Genomic DNA, 20705 nt, shown 5'->3' on the forward strand with positions numbered 1-20705 from the left:
ATCCAATATCTTTTTCCTTATCGAATAACCAGAAAATAGAAAGAATGTGTTGGTTTCTTTTTGGCCATTAAAAGTGGTGTTTTTAGTACTCTAGTTCCCAGTTAAAATTTGCATTGTATTTTCACAGAGAAATAGTATTATAAATGTAAAGTTCCCAGGCTAAGGGAATGGTCTGAATTCTCTCTGGACTGAAGTTAAATATTTGCTTTCCTAGACTGATGATGGAGAAGATGACCTGAAAAAAGGTACCCAGTTATTAGAAATATATGCTTTGGAAATTCAAATGTACACGGCACAGAAAAATAACAAAAAACTTAAAGCACTCTATGAACAGTCACTTCACATCAAGTCTGCCATCCCTCATCCACTGATCATGGGAGTTATCAGAGGCAAGTTTGGTTTGGAGAGGGTGGGCGATGACTTAGGAAGATAGCAGGGTGTTTAATGATACGCTTGCTTTTTAGAACTAGAGTGTATACCTTGGGGCCAGTTCTATTCAGGTTATAGAATTAAAAGACTGAAAGTACTGACATAGTTTTCATTTGACCTTTATAAAGTGGTCACTCTTGCTATTATATTACTGAAAATATTCTCTTATGTTTTATTCTTTACAGAATGTGGTGGTAAAATGCACTTGAGAGAAGGTGAATTTGAAAAGGCACACACTGATTTTTTTGAAGCCTTTAAGAACTATGATGAATCAGGAAGTCCAAGACGAACCACTTGCTTAAAATATTTGGTCTTAGCAAATATGCTAATGAAATCGGGAATAAATCCATTTGACTCACAAGAGGTGTGTGTGCTTAATTGTTAATTTCTCTTATCAGCTATGTTTTGCGAAAATAAATGTAATTTCTTTGTACATAAACAGTTAATTTTTTCTTTTACTGTGTTTAGGCCAAGCCGTACAAAAATGATCCAGAAATTTTAGCAATGACGAATTTAGTAAGGTAAGATTTTATATCTTAGTTAAGGTAAATGTCCTTAAAGCAGTTCATAAAGGGGAGAGAGAGAGAGAGAACTTTTAAGAATTCCATTTATGTTCAGCATTTGCTCTTTTGTATTTTCATATGAAATATATGGAAGTTTGTGAAATTATCTTCTGAAGTAATTTATTATGCTGTTTTCTGTAGTCAAATGATTTTATAAAGTATCCACTGCTTGGTTTTTTTATTATCCACGTGTGTGTGTGTGTGTGCACCTGCTGTTTTTCAGTAGAAAACTATGGATGTCTTAAAATACTATTTTACAGTGTTTACTGCCTCTCCCTCCCTTAATCCAAAGTGAAATTATGAATTGCTTCAAAAAGAGTGAAGAATTTTCAGTAAAACAAGACTGCATAGACATATTTCTTTATGCATAAAACTATATTTTCTCAATGACAAGACGAAAATATTTAAAATGGATAATTTTCTGAAGTGGGGAGACAGAGGGGTCATACTGGTAAGAAACCCCAAGGATTTTTTTTAATTCTCCTGTGGGGAAAGATGTGAATAATGACAGTTAGCCACTGAAGAATCTACCATAATCAACTAATATTAAACAAAATTATAGAATATCAGACCAAACAAAAAACCTAGAAGAGAAGGCCTATTTTTGCAAAAAGAATCAGTGAAGAAGAGAAACTTTCCTCTGGACTAGGAATAAATGGAACCCTAGTCTTTTGTGAACTTTCTTTGTAGCGAATTATAAGAAACTTACTAAGTTTCTTCAAATCCTTTATCTTTGATTGTACAGCTGAGTTTACCAAGGCCAGAAAAATATAGTTATGAACATAGGGCAGTTTTGTTTTTGCAAGCATATAGAGGCAATTTAGATGATCAGATGTTCTATTAGTAGTCTTTTCTCATTAGAAAAAAACTACGAAGTTACTTACAAATTATGAGTCACCTACATATAAATTTTATATACTTGGAGAAAATAGCTTATTTCATGATATTAAGTTCCTTTTTTAAAATGTCCTCATTTACTTTGTTGTTATTTGGCTATGACTTTTACAAGTTATTAGGTGTTTTGTTTTGAGGAAACCTTAATTTTAGCTGTAAAAAAGTGAAAATAAGGGTTTTTTTAGGGGGACTAGGAATGGCTAGGGGAATAAAACCCCTAACTTGCCACATTAAAAAATTAATTTTTTCTTTATTGTTAACTTTATTTTAATATGTTATTGAATTAGGTTTAGTTTTTCTTATGAAAGGAGACTTCTCCATCTTTATTTCAAACAGTTTCTTTCATCTATATTTGTCCAAATTAATTAAGAACTGATTTGGTTAGAGATTAACTTCATAATACTTTTTAAAATTTGTTTATAATATTAAATTGCTAAGCAGCAGTTTCAACTTTTAAAATTCTTAAAAAAATATCGAGCGGGGAGGGGACAGAGCAAGATGGCTGAATAGAAACTTCCAACGCTCATCCCTTTGCATGAACACTAAATTCAACAACTATCCATGTAACCAAGGACCTTTAGAAGAAAGAAAAATCAGGTGAGCTATCATACTACCTGCTTTTAAAATTATATCAAGGAGAGATGCACTGAAGAGGGCAGAAAAGATAATCTTGCATTGCCTACACCACCCTATCCCCCAGAAGTACCATGCCAGCACCCTAAGTGGAGACAGAATCTGTGTGCTCAGGAGAGGAAGAATGAAGTGATTGTGGGACCATTCATTGAAACCCAGGGCTGCCCTTACTTAGGGGAACACAGCACAGGGCAGAATTCTGCCAGTGCCCTCAGAGGAAACATTTAGACCAGCCTGGCAAGAGAGAAATACTCCACCCAAAAACCCGAGTTCCAGCTAGCCTCACCACCACCAGCTGACAAAAAGGAGCCTAGGAACTGGTCTAAATTTGTAAGGCAGTTGGGTCACAAAGGCTACAGTCCTTGGACAATTCCTGCAGCTGTGCTGGCTCAGAACCAGTGGACTTGGGATGTACATGACCCAGTGAGACACCAGTGGTGGTTCCCAAGCCAGTGCCAGTGCCTGTGTTATCCACTCCCCCACTAACTACAGGCAGTACAGCTCAAGGACAGTCTTCTTCCACTTGGAGAAAAGAGAGGGAAGAGTTCAGAGGACTTTCTTTTGCACCTTGGGTACCAGCTCAGCCACAATAAAATAAAATACCAAGCAAACTCCTGAGGCCCCTGAGTCCAGCCGTTATTTCCTAGATGGCACTTCTGTATCCACCTCGGGCCAAAAGGAAATATGCTGCCCTGAAGGGAAGGACCTGGTCCTGACAGGATTCTCCGTGGGCTCTGAGTGAGACTGAGTTGGATTGAGGTGTGACCTGGTGTTGGTAGCTATAAGGGAGTGCCACATCACTCCTCCCCCAACTCCAGCACCCTAACACAGAGTGAGAGGCTTTGCTGGGTAATCCAGGGAATTCTCCCATATCTTACCGAAGTCCACCAAGGCGGTACTACCAGCAGTCCGCAAGAGTCACAGCATTAATGAGCCTGAGGTAACCCTAGTCCTAATACAGCTGCAGTAACCAAAGGCTTAGAGCACAGCGCTCAATTCCCTTTGAATACTTGGAAAGCTTTCTTAAGAAAGACAGATTCAAACAAGCCCGGACTGTGAAGATTAAAACAAATACCTAATTCTTCAGTGCCCATACATGTAAAAAACATCCATAAGCATCAGGAACACCTGGGAAAACATGACCTCACCAAACGAACTAAATAAGGTACCAGTGACCACACCTGGGGCAATGGAGATATGTGACCTTTCAGGCAAAGAACTTAAAATAGCTGTCCTAAAGAATCTCAATGAACTTCAAGATAACACAGAAGAAATTCAGAAGCCTATCAGAAATTTAGCAAAGAAGGCCAGGTGCAGTCGCTCACCCCTGTAATCCTACACTCTGGGAGGCTGAGGCAAGAGGATAGCTTGAAGTCGGGAGTTTGAGACCAGCCTGAACAAGAGCAAGAACCCGTCTACTGAAAATAGAAAAAAAATAGTTCGTCATGGTGGTATGCGCCTGTAGTCCCAGGTATTTGGGAGCCTGAGGCTGGAGGATTGCTTAAGGTTGCTGTGAGCTAGGCTGACACTGTGGCACTCTAGCCCAGGCAACAGAGCAGGACTCTATCTCAAAAAAAGAAAAGAAATTTAACAAAGAGATTGAAATAGTTTTTAAAATTAAGCAGAAATTCTGGAGCTTAAGAGTTCAGTTGACAAGCTGAGAACTGCATCAGAGTCTCTAAGAAGCAGATTGACCAAACAGAAGAAAGAATTAGTAAGCTTGAAGACAGTCTGTTTGAAAATACAGTCAGAAGAGAAAAAAGGAAAAAGAAGTAAAAAAGAATGAAGCACACCTATAAGTTACAGAAAATAGCTTTAAAGGGACAAATCTAAGAGTTATTGGCCTTAAAAAGGAAAGTTCCTAAGGGAAGCAAAAGAAAAGAAATAACTTGTAAAGGAGCTCCAATACGTCTTACAACAGATTTCTCATTGAAAACCTTGCAGGCCAGGAAAGAATGTCATGATATATTCACAGTGCAAAGGGAAAAAAACATAACCCTAGAATATTATATCCTCCAAAAATGTCCTTCAAACATGAAGGAGAAATGCTTTCCCAGACAGACAAAAGCTGCAGGATTTCACCAACACCAGACCTGCCCAACAAGAAATGCTAAAAGGAGTTCTTCAATCTGAAAGAAAAGAACATTAATAAACAATAGGAAATCTAAATGTATATAGCTCACTAGTAACAGTAATACACAGATACAGAATATTCTATTGCTGTATTTGCAGTGCATAAACCATTTATATCTTGAGTAGGAAGACTAAAAGACAAACGGTATCAAAAATAACTTTTTGAGAGATAGATAGTATAAGAAGATACTGATGGAAACAACAAAAAGTTAAAAAGTGGGGAATGGAGTTAAAGGGTAGAATTTGTTAGATTTCTCTTTGCTTGTTTGTTTATGAGCGGAGTTGTCATATGTTAACATTATTGGTTATAAAATGTTTTCTACAAGGGTCATGGTAACCTCAAATCAAAAAACCTAAAGCAGATAATGCAAAAAAATAAAAAGCAAGAAATTAAAACAATACCAGAGAAAATCAGTTTTAAAGAAGGAAGACAGGAAGGAAGGAAGAGAGAAAGAGAGGACCACGAAACAACCAGAAATCAAATAATAACATGGCAGTAGTAAGTCCTTACCTATCAATGATAACATTGAATGTAAATGGAGTCACCTCTATAATCAAAAGACATAGAGTGGCTGAACGAATTAATAAAAGAAGAGCCAACCATATTTCACCTGCAAGAAACCCATCTATACTGAAAATAAAGGGATGGAAAAAGATATTCCCATGCAAATGGAAACCTCAAAAGAGCAGTAGCAGCTGTACTTCTACCAGATGAAATAAATTTCAAGACAAAAACTGTAAAAAGAGACAAAGTCATTATAATTATAAAGGGGACAGTTCAGCAAGAGGATATAACAATTCTAAATATATATGCACCCAACACTAGAGTACCCAGATATATAAAGCCGATATTATCAGAGCTAAAAAGAGATGAGAGACTCTAATAAAATAATTGTTGGAGACCTCAACATTACAATTTCATCATTGGACAGATCATCCAGAGAGAAAATCAACAAAGAAACGTTGGACTTAACCTGCACTATAGACCAAATGGACCTAATAGATATTTATAGAAAGTTTCCTCCAACAGCTGCAGAATACAAGTTCTTCTCCTCAGCTCCCAGATCATTTTCAAGGATAGAGCATATGTTAGGCCACAAAGCAAGTCTTTAAAAATTTTTAAAAATTGAAATCATGTTTTAAGTATTTTTTCTGACCACAATGGAATAAAACTAGGAATCAATAATGAGGAACACTGGAAGGAAAGTCTACAAGCACATGGTTAAGCATTAAGTTAACAAATATATTCCTGGATGACCAGTGGGTCAGTGAAGAGATTAAGAAGGAAATTTAAAAATTTCTCAAAACAAATGAAAACACAACATATCGAAACCTATGGGATACAGCTAAAACAGTAATAACAGGAAAGTTTATAGCAATAGGAGGCTACATCAAGAAAGTAGAAAAACTTCAAATAAACAACCTAATGATACATCTCAAAAGAACTAGAAAAAGAAGAGCAAACCAAATGCAAAATTAGCAGACAAAAAAAAATAAAGATCAGAGCAGAAATAAATGAAATTGAAACCCCCTCAAAAACACAATAGATCAACCCAATGAAAAGTTGGTTTTTTGAAAAGATAAAATTGACACACTTTTGCCAGACTTACAAAGAAAAAAAGAGAAAAGACCCAAATAAATAAAATCAGAAATGAATAAGGAGACATTGTGACTTATACTGCAGAAATCCAAAAGATCATTAGAGACTGCTATGAGCAACTATAAGCCAATAAATTAGAAAACCTAGAAGAAATGGATAAATTCCTAGACGAAGACACATACAACCTACTAAGATTAAACCAGGAAGAAGTCCAAAACTTAAATAAACCAATAACAAGTAACAAGATAGTAGCATAATAAGTCTACCATCAAAAAAAAAAAAAAAAAAAAAGCCTAGGACCCAAGGGCTTCGCTGTTGAATTCTACCAAGCATTCAAAGAAGAACTAACACCAGTCCTCCTTAAACTATTCCAAAAAATCAAGGAGAACAGAATACTCCCAAATTCATTCTATGAGGCCTGTATCACCGTGGTACCACAACCAGACAAAGACACAACAAAGAAAACTGTAGGGTATTATCTCTGATGAACATACGTGCAAAAATCCTCAACAAAATACTAGCAAACTGAATTCATCAATATGTTATAAAGATTATTCATCATGATCAAGGGGGATTCATCCCAGAGATGCAAGGGTGGTTCAACATATGCAAATCAATCAATGTGATACATCATTTCAGCAGAACAAAGGACAAAAACCATAGATCATTTCAATTGCTGCTGAAAAATGCATTCAATAAAATTCAACATTCCTTCATGGTAAATACTCTCAAAAAACTGGGTATAGAAGGAACTTAACATCAATGTGATAAAAGCCTTATATGACAGACCCACAGCAAGTATACTGAAAGCCTTTCTTCTAAGATCTGGAACAAGACAAGGATGCCCACTTTCACCACTGTCATTCAACATAGCACTGAAAGTTTTTAGCTAAAGCATTCAGACGAGGAGAAAGAAATAAAGGGTATCCATATTGGAAAGGAAGAAATAAATTATCCTTGTTTGCAGATGATAATGATCTTTTATCTAGAGAAACCTAAAGACTCCACAAAAAAACTATTAGAAGGATAAAGAAATTCGGTAAAGTTGCAGGATACAAAATCAACATACAAAAATTAGTAGCATTTCTGTATACCAACAGTAAGCAATCTAAAAAAGAAATGAATAAATTAATCCTATTTATAATAGCTACAAATAAAATACTTAGGAATAAACTTAACCAAAGAAGTGAAAGATCTCTGTAATGAAAACATTGATGAAGGAAATTGAAGAAGACACACAAAAAATGGAAAGACATTCCATGCTTGTGGATTGGAAGAATCAATATTGTTAAAATGTCCATACTGCCCAAAGCAATCTACAGATTCAGTGTAATCCCCGTCAAAATACCAAAGACACTTTTCACAGAAATAAAAAAACTAATCCTAAAACTTATGTGGAACTACAAAAGACCCAGAATAGCCAAACCCGTTCTGGGCAAAAAGAATAAAACTGAAGGAACCACATTACCTAACTTCAAGTTATATATACTACAGAGCAGTAGTAACCAAAACAACATGGTATTGGCATAAAAACAGACACATAGTCCAGCGAAACAGAATAGAGAACTCAGAAATAAATCCATACATCTATACTGAACTTATCTTTGCTATAATTGCCAAGAACATACGGTGGGATAAGGACAGTCTCTTGAATAAATGGTGCTGGTAAAATTGGATGTCCATATGCAGAAGGATGAAACTAAACCCTTATCTCTAGCCATATACAAAAATCACAGTGGATTAAAGGTTTGACTCTAAGACCTGAAACTACTAAAAGAAAACACTGAAAAACACTTCAGGACATTGGTCTGAGCAATGATTTCTTGATTAATACCCCCAAAGCACAGGCAACCAAAGCAAAATTGGACAAATTGGATCACATCAAGCCAAAATCTTCTTCACAGCAGAGGAAACAATCAACAAAAGAAAGAGACAGCCCACAGAATGGAAGAAAATATTTGTAAACTACTCATCTGACAAGGGACTAAAAACTAGAATATATAAGGAGCTCCAACAACTCAATAGGAAAAAATTAAATAATCTGATTAAAAAAATGGGCAAAGGATCTGAATACACGTTTCTCAAAAGACATACAACTGGCCAATGAGTATATCAAAAAATGCTCAACATCGTTAGTCATTAGAGAAATGTAAATCTACACTGTGATGTGATCTCACTTCAGTTAAAATGTATTTTATCAAAAAGACAGGCAATAACTAATGCTGGCAAAGATGTGGAGAAAAGGAAACCCTTGTAATACTGTTGATGGGAATATAAATTAGTGCAACCACTGCAGAGATCATTATGGAGGTTCCTCAAAAAAATGAAAATAGAACTATCATATGATCCAGCATTCCCACTGCTGGTTATATATCCAAAGGAGGGGGAATCCATATGTCCCAAAGATATCTGGACTCCCATGTTTATTGCAGCACTATTCACAGTAGCCACTTTTTGGAATCAACCGAAGTGTCCATCAATGGATGAATGTATAAAGAAATTGTACCTATACACAATGGAATATTATATAGCCACAAAAAAGAATGAAATCCTGCTATTTGCAAAAACATGGATGGAGCTGCAGAATATTAAGTGAAATAAGCTGGCCAGCCTAGTGGCTCATGCCTGTAATCCTAGCACTTTGAGAGACCAATGCGGGAGGATTCCTTTAGGCTAAGAGTTCTAGACCAGCCTGAGCAAGAGTGAGACCCATCTCTACCAAAGGAAAAAAAAACTTTCTGTGCCAACCACAGGAAGACAAATCTCACATGTTCTCTCTCATATGTGGGTGCTGATATTAAAAACAATTGATCTCATGGAGACAGAGTGTAGAATGATGGCTACCAGAGGCTGGGAAGATAGTGGGGAGGGGGAAATAAAGTGGGAATGGTTAATTGGTGCAAAAGCATAGTTAGACAGAATGGACAATACTTGATAGTACAGCAAAGTTGACTATAATCAACAATTATCCTTTAAAATAACTGAAAGAGTGGAATTGGAATGACCCTAACACAAAGAAACGATAAATGCCTGAGACGATGGATATCCCAATTACCCTGATTTGATTAATCCACATTCTATGCCTGTATCAAAACATCACGTTTACCTCACAAAGATATATAGCTATTATAGTCCCATAGTAATTTAAAAGAAAAATGAAGAAAAAAAAAAAAATACTGAGTAAGAGTTTTGCCCTAGACATTGATATTTCACATAAATTGAATTGGCTACACTTAAATGGATTAAAGAATGATTTATCAGACCTTTAAAAAGTAATAACTCTTTATGTATTTATTATATCTGACTGTTCCCTCCAGTGAAGCCTCTATATTGGAAGTCAGAAACTTGTTTTAATGGTAAATTTTAATCCTAACAAGTAACCCTTGGTGTTTCTCAATTTGTATAAGATTTTTTTAAAAAAAAAAGTAATGGAAAAATTATACATGCATGCAAATATATTATAAAATATACATGTGTGCAAATGTTTTCACTACTTGAATATGTCCTCCTATAGTATATTACAGTAATGTATTTGGATAAGTAAGAAAGTAATGCTTCCTAATTTTATCTTCCTAGTCAGTTGCCAGCAGACTAGAGGAAAATAATTCCCGTTGAAGCACTTGAATCACCTGCCCCTAAAATGAAGTTACATTGCGACCCAACAGATGGAAGCACAGCAGAGGGCGTGCAGAATGGCTTATGATATGTCTTACATATAAAGCAGACAGTGGTGCCGTATCCAGAAGGTTGGCTTCTTCCTTCTCAGCACCTTTAACAATCCCCACAGTGCCTCATGGAATTATTTCAAGAGTAAATACTAGATACCTCAGAGAATTATGAACATAAATCAGCCCTTAGCCTTCTGCAACAAGGAATTCCATCACTCTCTACTTTGTGTGTATGCCCATTTGGCACTAATTATCTGTCCTTGATGTCTCTGCTATATGTTTCAGTGGAACTTTAAGGCTAGAGAGACTTCAGAATCAAATGTTCCCTTTTGAAACATTTTGACAGTTGCCTGTGGCTTTCTAGAAGTTAAAATTAGGAAGCTGCATTTTCTGAATAACCTTCAGAGATGATATACTTTCTTACTTGAAAGGCAAGGTCAAACTCCTTCATGTAATAGTGTACATGAAACCTGGTTTCTTTCATTATGAACAATTAGGGATTCAATATACAATTTAATTTGAAGACAGCAAGCATTAAATAGTTGTTAAATGTTTTTTGGGTTGTTTGGTTTTGTTTTGTTTTTTTGAGACAAGGTCTCACTCTGTCTCCCAGGCTAGAGTGCAATGGCATGATCATAGCTCACTGCAGCCTCCTGCTTCTGGGCTCAAGCAATCCTCCCTCCTCAGCCTCCTGAGTAGCTAGGACTATAGGCGTACCCTACCATGCCCAGCTAATTTTTTTTTTTTTTTTTCCTAGAGATGAGGTCTTGCTATGTTGCTTAGGCTAGTGTCAAACTCCTGGGCTCCCGAAGTGCTGGGCCACCACAGGCATGAGCCACCACACTGGCCAATAGTTGTTAAATGTTTTAATGTCAACTTTTAACACAACCAGGATTTTGAGATGATTTTAATTTGCTATGTATAAATATAGTATATAACCCCAAAAGAAGATTTATTCAGTCTTTCCTTTAAAAAAAAAAAAAAAAGTTGCTGGGTGTGGTGGCTCACATCTGTAATCCTAGCACTTTGGGAGGATCTCTTGAGGCCAGGAGTTCAAGACTAGGCAGAGCAACATAGCAAGATCCTGTCTCTACAAAAAATTTTAAAATGAGCCAGGTGTGGTGGCATGTGCCTATCGTCCAGGCTTCTCAGGAGGCTGAGGCAGGAGGATCCCTTGAGCCCAGAAATTCAAGGCTACAGTGAGCGATGAGCACTCTGCTGTATTCCAGCCAGGGTGACAGAGCAAGACCCTGTCTCAAAGAAAGAAAAAAAGGCATTAAAAAGGAGATTTATTTTTTGGCAGAAGGATGTATGTATGTTTAACTGAATTCTATGACAACTATATAATTTAGATTTTTTGCATATGAAAATTGAGAAACACACTCTTTGGGTTAACTCATTTAATACATGACTTCTTGGCCAGGCACAGTGGCTCACGCCTGTAATCTAACACTCTGGGAGATCGAGGCAGGAGGATCGCTTGAGGTCAGGAGTTCAAGACCAGCCTGAGCAAGAGCAAGACCCCGTCTATACAAAAAATTGAAAGAAATTATCTGGACAACTAAAAATATATAGAAAAAATTAGCCAGGCATGGTGGCGCATGCCTGTAGTCCCAGCTACTTGGGAGGCTGAGGCAGGAGGATTACCTGAGCCCAGCAGTTTGAGGTTGCTGTGAGCTAGGCAGCAAGACTCTGTCTCAAAAAAAAAAAAAAAAATACATGACTTTTTCATGTTTGACAAAATTTACACTTTTTGTTTTTCTGTTAGTGCCTATCAGAATAATGACATCACTGAATTTGAAAAAATTCTGAAAACAAATCACAGCAACATCATGGATGATCCTTTCATAAGAGAACACATTGAAGGTATACTCTTTCTGCTGACTAAATTCTATTACTTTCTTTGCCACTGTCAAATACTTCTTAATACTTCAAATACTGCTTGGAATTAAGCCATTTTTGTTCTGTTTATTGCAAAGTGTAGAAATGTTTCTAAATGCTGTCATGGAATAGTATACTCTTTAAAATTATAAAGTTGTTTTAAAGACATCATTAGCCAGTTTCATATTAACATAATCAAGTTCTTATATGATATCTATTTTGTTTAAGGTTTTTGTCCTTTTTACCTTTTTATTCTAATTTAGATATTGTTGCATGTTTATTATTAATGCTTAGGTTCAAAGTTAATTTTTAGGGTTTATTTTTGACAAATAAACAGAAGCTTTGAGAATATTCTGCTATAGATAATACTGAGATGCATTTCCTACAAAAGGTAAGGTAATGTTGGGAAGGTTTCATACCAGTAAGTGAATGAGATTTTTAATAAGTTCTGTTGAATTCCCAAAGATGAAAATCATCCCTTTGTTCTGGGACCTCTTTTATATTAATAGCTCCATTGCTGCCATCTATTATGGAGCTTTTTGAAGGTTTTTGAAATGGCCATTTGGGACTAAATTTCAGATGTATCAGGAAAATCTGAAGAACACTTTAGAAGTAATATTCTGTTATTCCCCACTTTCTCTTTCATTCAAAGCATTTTTAAATCTTATATGAACCTACTATACTTATATAAACCCACTATGCTATACTTTGTGGTTACATAAAATTGTAGAGACTTTGTCCATGAACTGCAATCTAGTTTTAAAAAATTAGACAATTATATGTGAAGAAACTGTAGGAAATTGTGAAAGCATTATGTAAATTATAGATTTCAAGAGAGCATAAAACAAGGAATTTGGCTGGTATAAATCAGAGTTTCTTGAAAGATGTTAACTGCTGAAAAATAATGGGCAGGGGAATAGTATTGAGAAGGCAAGAGGATATTTTAGTACAGTCACAACATGAACAAAATTAAGGAGGTGGGAACAACAAGTTATGGGAGAGGCAGCCATTGATCATACTGTCCATCCATTGAATCCAAATATTTTAAAATCTAAGCAATTCATGTTCTTGCCAAGCAGAAAGATGTATTTTGAAAAGAAATGATATAGTTAATAGGATTTAGGAGTACATAATAATTTATAAAGATATCATACAAACTGTTAAATACAAATATATTATTATTATTTTATCTTTTCTTTCAGAGCTTTTGCGAAACATCAGAACACAAGTGCTCATAAAATTAATTAAGCCTTACACAAGAATACATATTCCTTTTATTTCTAAGGTATTTACATTCATGGATTTTAATGATGTTTATAATTTATAGTTATAAACGTAGTATACCTATCTTCCATTTTAAAAATAACTTGGTATTAATATCTTATAATAATACATTTTAAAAATTAAGCATAACTTAAGGTCTTTACTTTTCTATTTGTTTGTTTTTTGAAAAAACAGGGTCTCTAGACCCTGTTGCCCAGGCTGGAGTGCAGTGGCTGTTTATGATATAATCATAGCACACTACAGCCTCAAACTCGCGACCTTGTGTACTCCTCCCCAGTGTCCTGAATCTGGGATTGGTCTTTACTTTTAATGTGAATTTTTCTGTGTTTTCTTGGCTAAATTAACAGAAAAGAGCTTTAACATTGCAACAAAGAAATTGGGAATCACTAAATTCCTTTTAAAAATTCTTTCAGTCTCAGAGAAAATTGTAGCAGACAGTAGTTAAAATATAATATTGATTAAGGATCAACCTCAATCGCAATAAAATTATGGCAGGAATATACTTCACAAATTACAAAGTTAAATCTTTACCAGATCTGTGTTCTCAGATATTTTGAAGTAATGATATTTGTTTAAAAATCTTCTTTTCACTAATTTTCCATTTAGCAATGGAAATGAATTTAAATTAGAATGATTATATAAAATATTGAAGTCTTTTAAAATGTTAAATAGTAGAATTTATAACAAGTCTTTTGTCTTAGGAGTTAAACATAGATGTAGCTGATGTGGAGAGCTTGCTGGTGCAGTGCATATTGGATAAGTAAGTACTTTGCTATTTTTTAATCAAATGTTTGGGACCATAAATTTTGAATAATGGTGATACAAGTAGTAGTTGAATTCATGATTTTTTATAAAAAGCATAAGAGACATGTGTGTAATGGTTTTTGATAAGTGAATGAACATATTAAATACATGATCTCTGAAAAAGTTTTAAATGGTTTTTCACAAGGATTTCTCATTCATTGTATGACTTGTATACAGCTAAAGAATTATTTAATGAATTTAAATTTACTTTTTAAACAGTATTTTTGTATCTTTTTAATAGAGTATATGGTACATAACAGTTTTGAAATTATATCTTTCTTTTTTATTAGTCAACTCATAATGAATACCATGAAATTATGTCTTTCTTAAAATCAGTACAGTATTTAAAGCTTCACAAATGACGTTTGCCTATGATTAATCAGATAAGTCTATGCCCAGTGGTTCTTTCAGTAAAACTGGTAAAAGGTAGCTGAAATCCAGTTTCTTTCTAGAGTTTGAATAAGGAAGTGAAGTTATAACTAACATTGAACTCACTCATTTAATGTAGGCGGCAGTTTTTTCTTTTGCATTTATTGATATTATAGTTTATGAAGTATTAGTCCAGAAACTATGCTTAGTGGAAATCATTTGTAGACACATCTTATTTTATTTATTTCCAGCACTATTCATGGCCGAATTGATCAAGTCAACCAGCTCCTTGAACTGGATCATCAGAAGAGGGGTGGTGCACGATATACTGCACTAGATAAATGGACCAACCAACTAAATTCTCTCAACCAGGCTGTAGTCAGTAAACTGGCTTAACAAAGAACAAATTTTTTCAGACGTCCTTAAGGCAACAGTGCAGAGATGTAATCCTTAAAAGAACTGGGAATGGCAAAACTACTGTCGGTTGATGTGTCCTGAAAATTATTGGAGTTATGGCAGAAGTGCTTTTTTGATCAACTGGTTTGTGTTTTGCTGCTGCATTTATCCCAAGAAAAAACAGCTTTAATCTCCAGAAGAAAACCAAAATACCATGGGATTTATGCTGTATTGACATCTTGCCCTAAACGTACAACATCATAGTAATTTGTCATGGGCAACATGACCAGAGAGAAGATTTTTGTCATGATTTTAAATACACTGACACGTTACTGTTGGTTAAATTTAAACATGTTTTACCTGCAGAAATTCTCTCACAAATAACCTGCAATAACTTGAAATGCATACCCTTTTGAACACTTCCTTTTCTCATGTATAAATTAAAATGTTTGCTGCATTTTGCAAAATGTCAATTCTCCAGAAATGTGTCCGTATATTTCTGTACCTGCAGTGTAGTAAAGGTTTAGATGAAACCCCATAATTATAGTGGCATACTGTCACTTAGGTTTCAAGCAGCAAAATAAACAGTGCAGCTCAGAAATTGTAGTTTGGTTCTTGATGTGTTTTTATTACATTTGGGGTTGTTGTTTTATTTTTTAGAACCTTAGAAATTTCAAATTATTTTATCTTCAGTTAATGATTTTTAAAAGCCTGGGGGCAAATAAGTTGGTTATTTGCTTTCAAGTTTTTAAAAGTAGTCTTTATTGATAAAGTAAGGAGAACTACTTTCTAACAAAACACTTGCATAGTACTTATTGACAGTGATGCTTTAAAGGAATAAAATTCTTTTTTTTTAAGAATGATATTCCTTTTTAAAAGAATAAATTCTAACTCTCAGAATGTTCATTTTAAACAAATATGCCAGACATAGACAGCTAAATGAATGTTACCCTGCATAGTGATCATGCTGGAAGGTTATTTCCTAATGCCAGCAATCTACCATTGCCCAAAGCCTCCTAGGTTTGCTCTTTTAGAATTGCATTCAAAGTTAATTTAAGTCACATACTCTATTAACTTTATATATACATTGTTTAAAAAATGTATATATTAATATTACCAACCTTAATTGTTTTCAGTTACCATTATTTGGCACCAAATGAGTTTCCAAAAATTAATCTCACTTTGAGGTAATACAGAGAGTATGCAACTGACTTTGAAAGCAGTCCCAAAAGAGTTTTAAAGGTATTTTGAGCAATGGCAGTATAGTTAGGAGAATGAACTGTGGCCTTCCAAGGTGACTACCTTAAAGGAACTCAGCTCATTTGAATGTATTGAATTTTGGATGTATTTGGTTCATTTACAAAAGAAGTTGACATTATTTTATAGTGTTAAAAGGAAGAACTAAGATTAACATAATTTCTTTGGTTTTCCTATTGCCTGTTATTATTATGTAAAAAGTGAGTGGCAGTTCAGAAGGAAGACTGTTGTAACTGAAGAGTGACAACCAAGAATTTTTGATCATTAAATCAGATTTTATAAACAGTGGAAGGAGCATGGACTTAAACAAGGCATGCTTATTCGGTTTTGTCAAAATTTTACGAAAATATGTGATATATATTTATACTAAAACTATATAATCGTTAGATTTAGGAAAGCAATCAGTTAATGTCTTTAGCAGATAAAAGCAGTATTAAATACAGGTACAAGTTGGAAATTGTAGAAAACTGAAAGAAAACGAAAGACAAAATGTCTATGTTAGGGAATAAAAAAGTTTAAGATACCAAATTATGTGTATTTTCTTCTCTTTTACAGAAATCATTTGTGAAAAGTATGCTAAAATTTTTTACAAGTGATATTAATTAGGATTTATTTATTTTCAATATAATTTGGAGACCCTTTGTTACCCAAATAAAAATGACAAGTTTCTGTGCCTGTATTCAAATATGTATGCATGTGATAACCTTGGAAAGCTAAAGCCCTGCTTAACTTTGAATTGATGGAATTAGAATTCAAAGTATTTGAATGATATGATTTAACCTTTACCCTCCAACTCTCACAATGCCCAGTTCTCCTGTGATATCTTTGTTGTGTGCAGTAGTGTATCTTCTAGTTTCTAGAGAGAAAGCATGCACTTATTATTCTTTGGAAAACTGGGCTAAGTATATAACGATATTCAAAGTTATACCATAACCTTTAATTTAATGTAATTGTGTCTGTATCACATAGCTTTGTTTACTATAATATTCCCCAGATATAGGTTGGTTCGTTTTTTTGGTTAGTCATTTGCCACTTTTGTTTTAGAACACAGGTTTTTGATATATCTTCTTAATAATTTAACTTAATTAATTTTTCTCTTTAAACATTTTTCTGTGATTTTATGCATCAAATATTGTAGAGTTGAAATCTTAAGAGATTACTTATCAAAGTATAACTAAATTTAAGGGAAGTAAAAAGTTCATTGACAAAATTGCTAGCATTTATCCACTGATTAAATCTTTCTTCTTTTGTGAAAACTATACAGGTAGTTCACATCATATTGTGATTATTTCTTTTTATCCCTAAATCTAATTAAACTTACTCTAAAGCAATTTTTGGCTCCCACAAATAGATGCTATTATAAGTGCTAAATTTCTATTACTCATTCTTGCTCTTACATTAATTTAAAGTTGATTATTTTTTCTCTACATCTTAATGTAACATAACTGATTTTTTTTTTTAAGATGAGTATCTATGTACTAAGTATTGTTTTCATTACATGGGTCTCTTTAACCAAAGGCTGGTAGTATATTTTTCAATGTAACTGAGAACCTGATTTCACAATGGGTGTATGGTTTAAGTGAAGTCTGTTTAAAAGTGGGCTATACTGCGGGTGATACAGTACTATTTGTTACCTTATAAGATTTAGGTTTGTCCCAGACTGAAAAATACCTATTCTTGATATTTAAAATATCCATGATGATAGAAATTTTAAAAGAAATTTTGAATAATTATTCTAATTCTAATTCTCTAGCAAACACAAATAAGTATACGTTTGTGGTGGAGGTGTCTAAATCAGCATATGAAGCAGGTTATGTTGGTACGGAACACTAGTCAGATTGTTCCATGACAAAATGGTATTTGCCTAGATTTCTTTTACTTCTTTTAAGGAGCTCAGAGATACTCTAATCATTTAGCAAAAATTTTTAAAATTATAATTTTAGTCGCTGTTTTAAATCTCAAGTTTTCTTTTGATTCAAATTTTTTTTACTTATTTATTTATTTATTTTTTTTTTTTGGAGACAGAGTCTGGCTCTGTTTCCCCGGGCAAGAGTGCCCTGGCTTCAGCCTAGCTCACAGCAACCTCAAACTCCTGGGCTTAAGCGATCCTACTGCCTCAGCCTCCCGAGTAGCTGGGACTAGAGGCATGTGCCACCATGCCGGGCTAGTTTTTTCTATGTATATTTTTAGTTGTCCAGCTAATTTCTTTCTATTTTTAGTAGAGACAGAGTCTTGCTCTTGCTCAGGCTGGTCTCGAACTCCTGAGCTCAAATAATCCTCCCTCCTCCGCCTCCCAGCGTGCTAGGATTACAGGCGTGAGCCACCGCACCCAGCCTGATTCATATTTTTAAAGTGAGACTTGAGCATACAAAACAAGTAAAACTAGGAGTTTCATTCTTTATGTTTTTAGTTTTTGTTTTTTGTTTTGAGACGGGGTGTCTCACTCTGTCACCCAGGCTGGAATGCAGTGGCACAATCATAGCTCATTATAACCTCAAACTCCTGGATGCAAGTGGTCCTCCTCCGAAGTAGCTAAGACTACAGGCACATACCACCACGCCCGGCTAATTTTTTAATTTTTTTTAGAGACGGGGTCCCCGTATGTTAGTTAGGCTAGTCTCAAGCTCCTGGCCTTGAGCAATCCTCCCACCCTAGTCTCCCAAAGTGCTTGGATTACAGGCGTGAGCCACCACACCTGGCGAGTTTCATTTTTTATGTGGGATTTATGACTATAAAATATCTCTGACATTTTCAAGGCGATAAACATTTTGAACTGAGATATATAACAAAAAATGAAGGAACTGACATTTAACTATTTTGTTTCAAAGTGTTAAGGAACACTATCCAGACACTTAGAACAGCAGATGAGGTATCGGATTTCAAAACTTGAAGCTCAAGGCATTTGGTTTTTGTTCGTGTGACCAAAGTAAAAATTTTCCTCCTTTTTTCTCTTTTTGGAGGTTTTACTTATTTTTATTGTCATTGTTTTAGGTTTTAGGGGTTTTTTTTCAAGGCAGCATCCTATATTTGTTTTGCTATAAGTAGGAATTTGTAAGAACTTCCTTAGTGAAGGCGTATCAGAGGTTCTATTTAACTCAAGGTACTTGAGTTAAATAGGTAGTACTTCTAGGTAGTATACCCCTTAATGACTTTGGTTAGCTAATTCTTCAAATATTTTGTTTACTTCTCTTGTGGGTGAGATTGAGGTTTGAAAAGTTTTGATTTTTGGAAGTACAGGGAAAGCACTAGATAATGACATTAGGAAGATTTATCATTTATGGTATTAAGCACCACAAATTAAAACGACTTAACTGTAAATCAGTGATTCTAAATATTTCTCACAGTGTCCTTGCTTTTTAATCTTAAAGAGATTTGTTTATTTTTAACTTACATAATGTCCCAGAAGAAACCAGTCTGTGATTCTCTAAACTTTTGCTTTTTTAGTGTCATGTATTATCTGAAAACATGGAATAATTGTAAATCTTTTGGCATCAAAGGTAGATGCCAATTCTACCTCAAAACCCTGTGACAGGCAAGAAAAAAATTTTTCTTAAATACTGATCTTACTGTTTGGGCCCAACCTTGTTTCATCTTGGCAAAATTATAAACCTTCGTCAGAATTTCCACATGAATGGCTGGCCAGTACTGTTTTTTGTGGGTATATGTTTATATACTTGTATTAAATGGACATACATTTGGGAGTACAAAATTCACTCCCTAAGACATCACAATAATTTTTTTACAGTTTCCACTTAATATCACTTGTTTCTGACCAGGCAAATGTCATATATGATGAAAAGAATTGCCAGGCTACTAGTAACTTGTATGTTATGACTAAATTTCTCATGGAAGACTGTCCAAATTTATATAATAATCTAGAGTAATTCTTTTTTTAATTTGGAAACAAGGGCATTTTCAAATCAATTTGTAAAGGTTTATTTTATTACACATTCCTCTTTATGTGAGTTTAGAGACTAGAAAGGTAATCTCTGGCAGTTTTAATTATCCCATGAAATTGTCAAAAGTTTTAGCATGTTTAGTTATCTTACTAGCATATTAATGCTGAGTATTGAGTATGTAGTTTTTGTTAAAATGTCTATCCCCTACAATTAACTATAATACTAAATTTTTATACATCTATTTTAAGTAACATTGAGAATAATTAACATTTTCTGTTATACTTCAACAAGGAATGAAACTGATATGGAAAATGCAAGATTGTTTGTTTTTGCAATGTGTTACATAATTGGTTGCATTACAAGTTTTCTCAATTTTGTTTTGCTTAACCTAATATTAAAATTAACAAATTCCGGCCGGGCGTGGTGGCTCACGCCTGTAATCCTAGCACTCTGGGAGGCCGAGGCGGTTGGATCGCTCGAGGTCAGGAGTTCGAGACCAGCCTGAGCAAGAGCGAGACCCCGTCTCTACTAAAAAAAAAATAGAAAGAAATTATATGGACAACTAAAATATATATATACAAAAAATTAGCCAGGCATGGTGGCGCATGCCTGTAGTCCCAGCTACTCGGGAGGCTGAGGCAGGAGGATCGCTTAAGCCCAGGAGTCTGAGGTTGCTGTGAGCTAGGCTGACACCACGGCACTCACTCTAGCCCGGGCAACAGAGTGAGACTCTGTCTCGAAAAAAAAAAAAAAAAAAAAAATTAACAAATTCCTTGAGCCTACGCTTACTAGATGGTAAGAGATACTGACTAGGAGTGTAGCAGAGTATGTCTACCTGGAATTAGAAGTTCCACAAGTTAATATTTGAGAATTAACTAATAATGTGCAAGATGAG

At 34.6% G+C, this 20705-nt stretch overlaps 1 protein-coding gene across 2 annotated transcripts in view; it reads left to right on the forward strand.

The window, feature by feature from the left end:
- COPS2 (COP9 signalosome subunit 2) overlaps nt 1-15299 on the forward strand; it is a 36912-nt gene extending 21613 nt beyond the window's left edge. For both annotated transcript variants that reach the window (XM_069460175.1, XM_069460178.1), the window contains exons 7-13: nt 215-389; nt 615-793; nt 898-950; nt 11689-11786; nt 13004-13086; nt 13787-13845; nt 14510-15299. In XM_069460175.1, coding sequence (XP_069316276.1) covers nt 215-389; nt 615-793; nt 898-950; nt 11689-11786; nt 13004-13086; nt 13787-13845; nt 14510-14654 — 792 coding nt within the window. In that variant the 3' untranslated portion in view covers nt 14655-15299. The remainder of the gene's footprint in view (nt 1-214; nt 390-614; nt 794-897; nt 951-11688; nt 11787-13003; nt 13087-13786; nt 13846-14509) is intronic.
- Nucleotides 15300-20705: the final 5406 nt, after the last annotated feature.

This window comes from Eulemur rufifrons, chromosome 2 (assembly GCF_041146395.1).
Source record: "Eulemur rufifrons isolate Redbay chromosome 2, OSU_ERuf_1, whole genome shotgun sequence".
Lineage (NCBI taxonomy): Eukaryota > Metazoa > Chordata > Mammalia > Primates > Lemuridae > Eulemur > Eulemur rufifrons.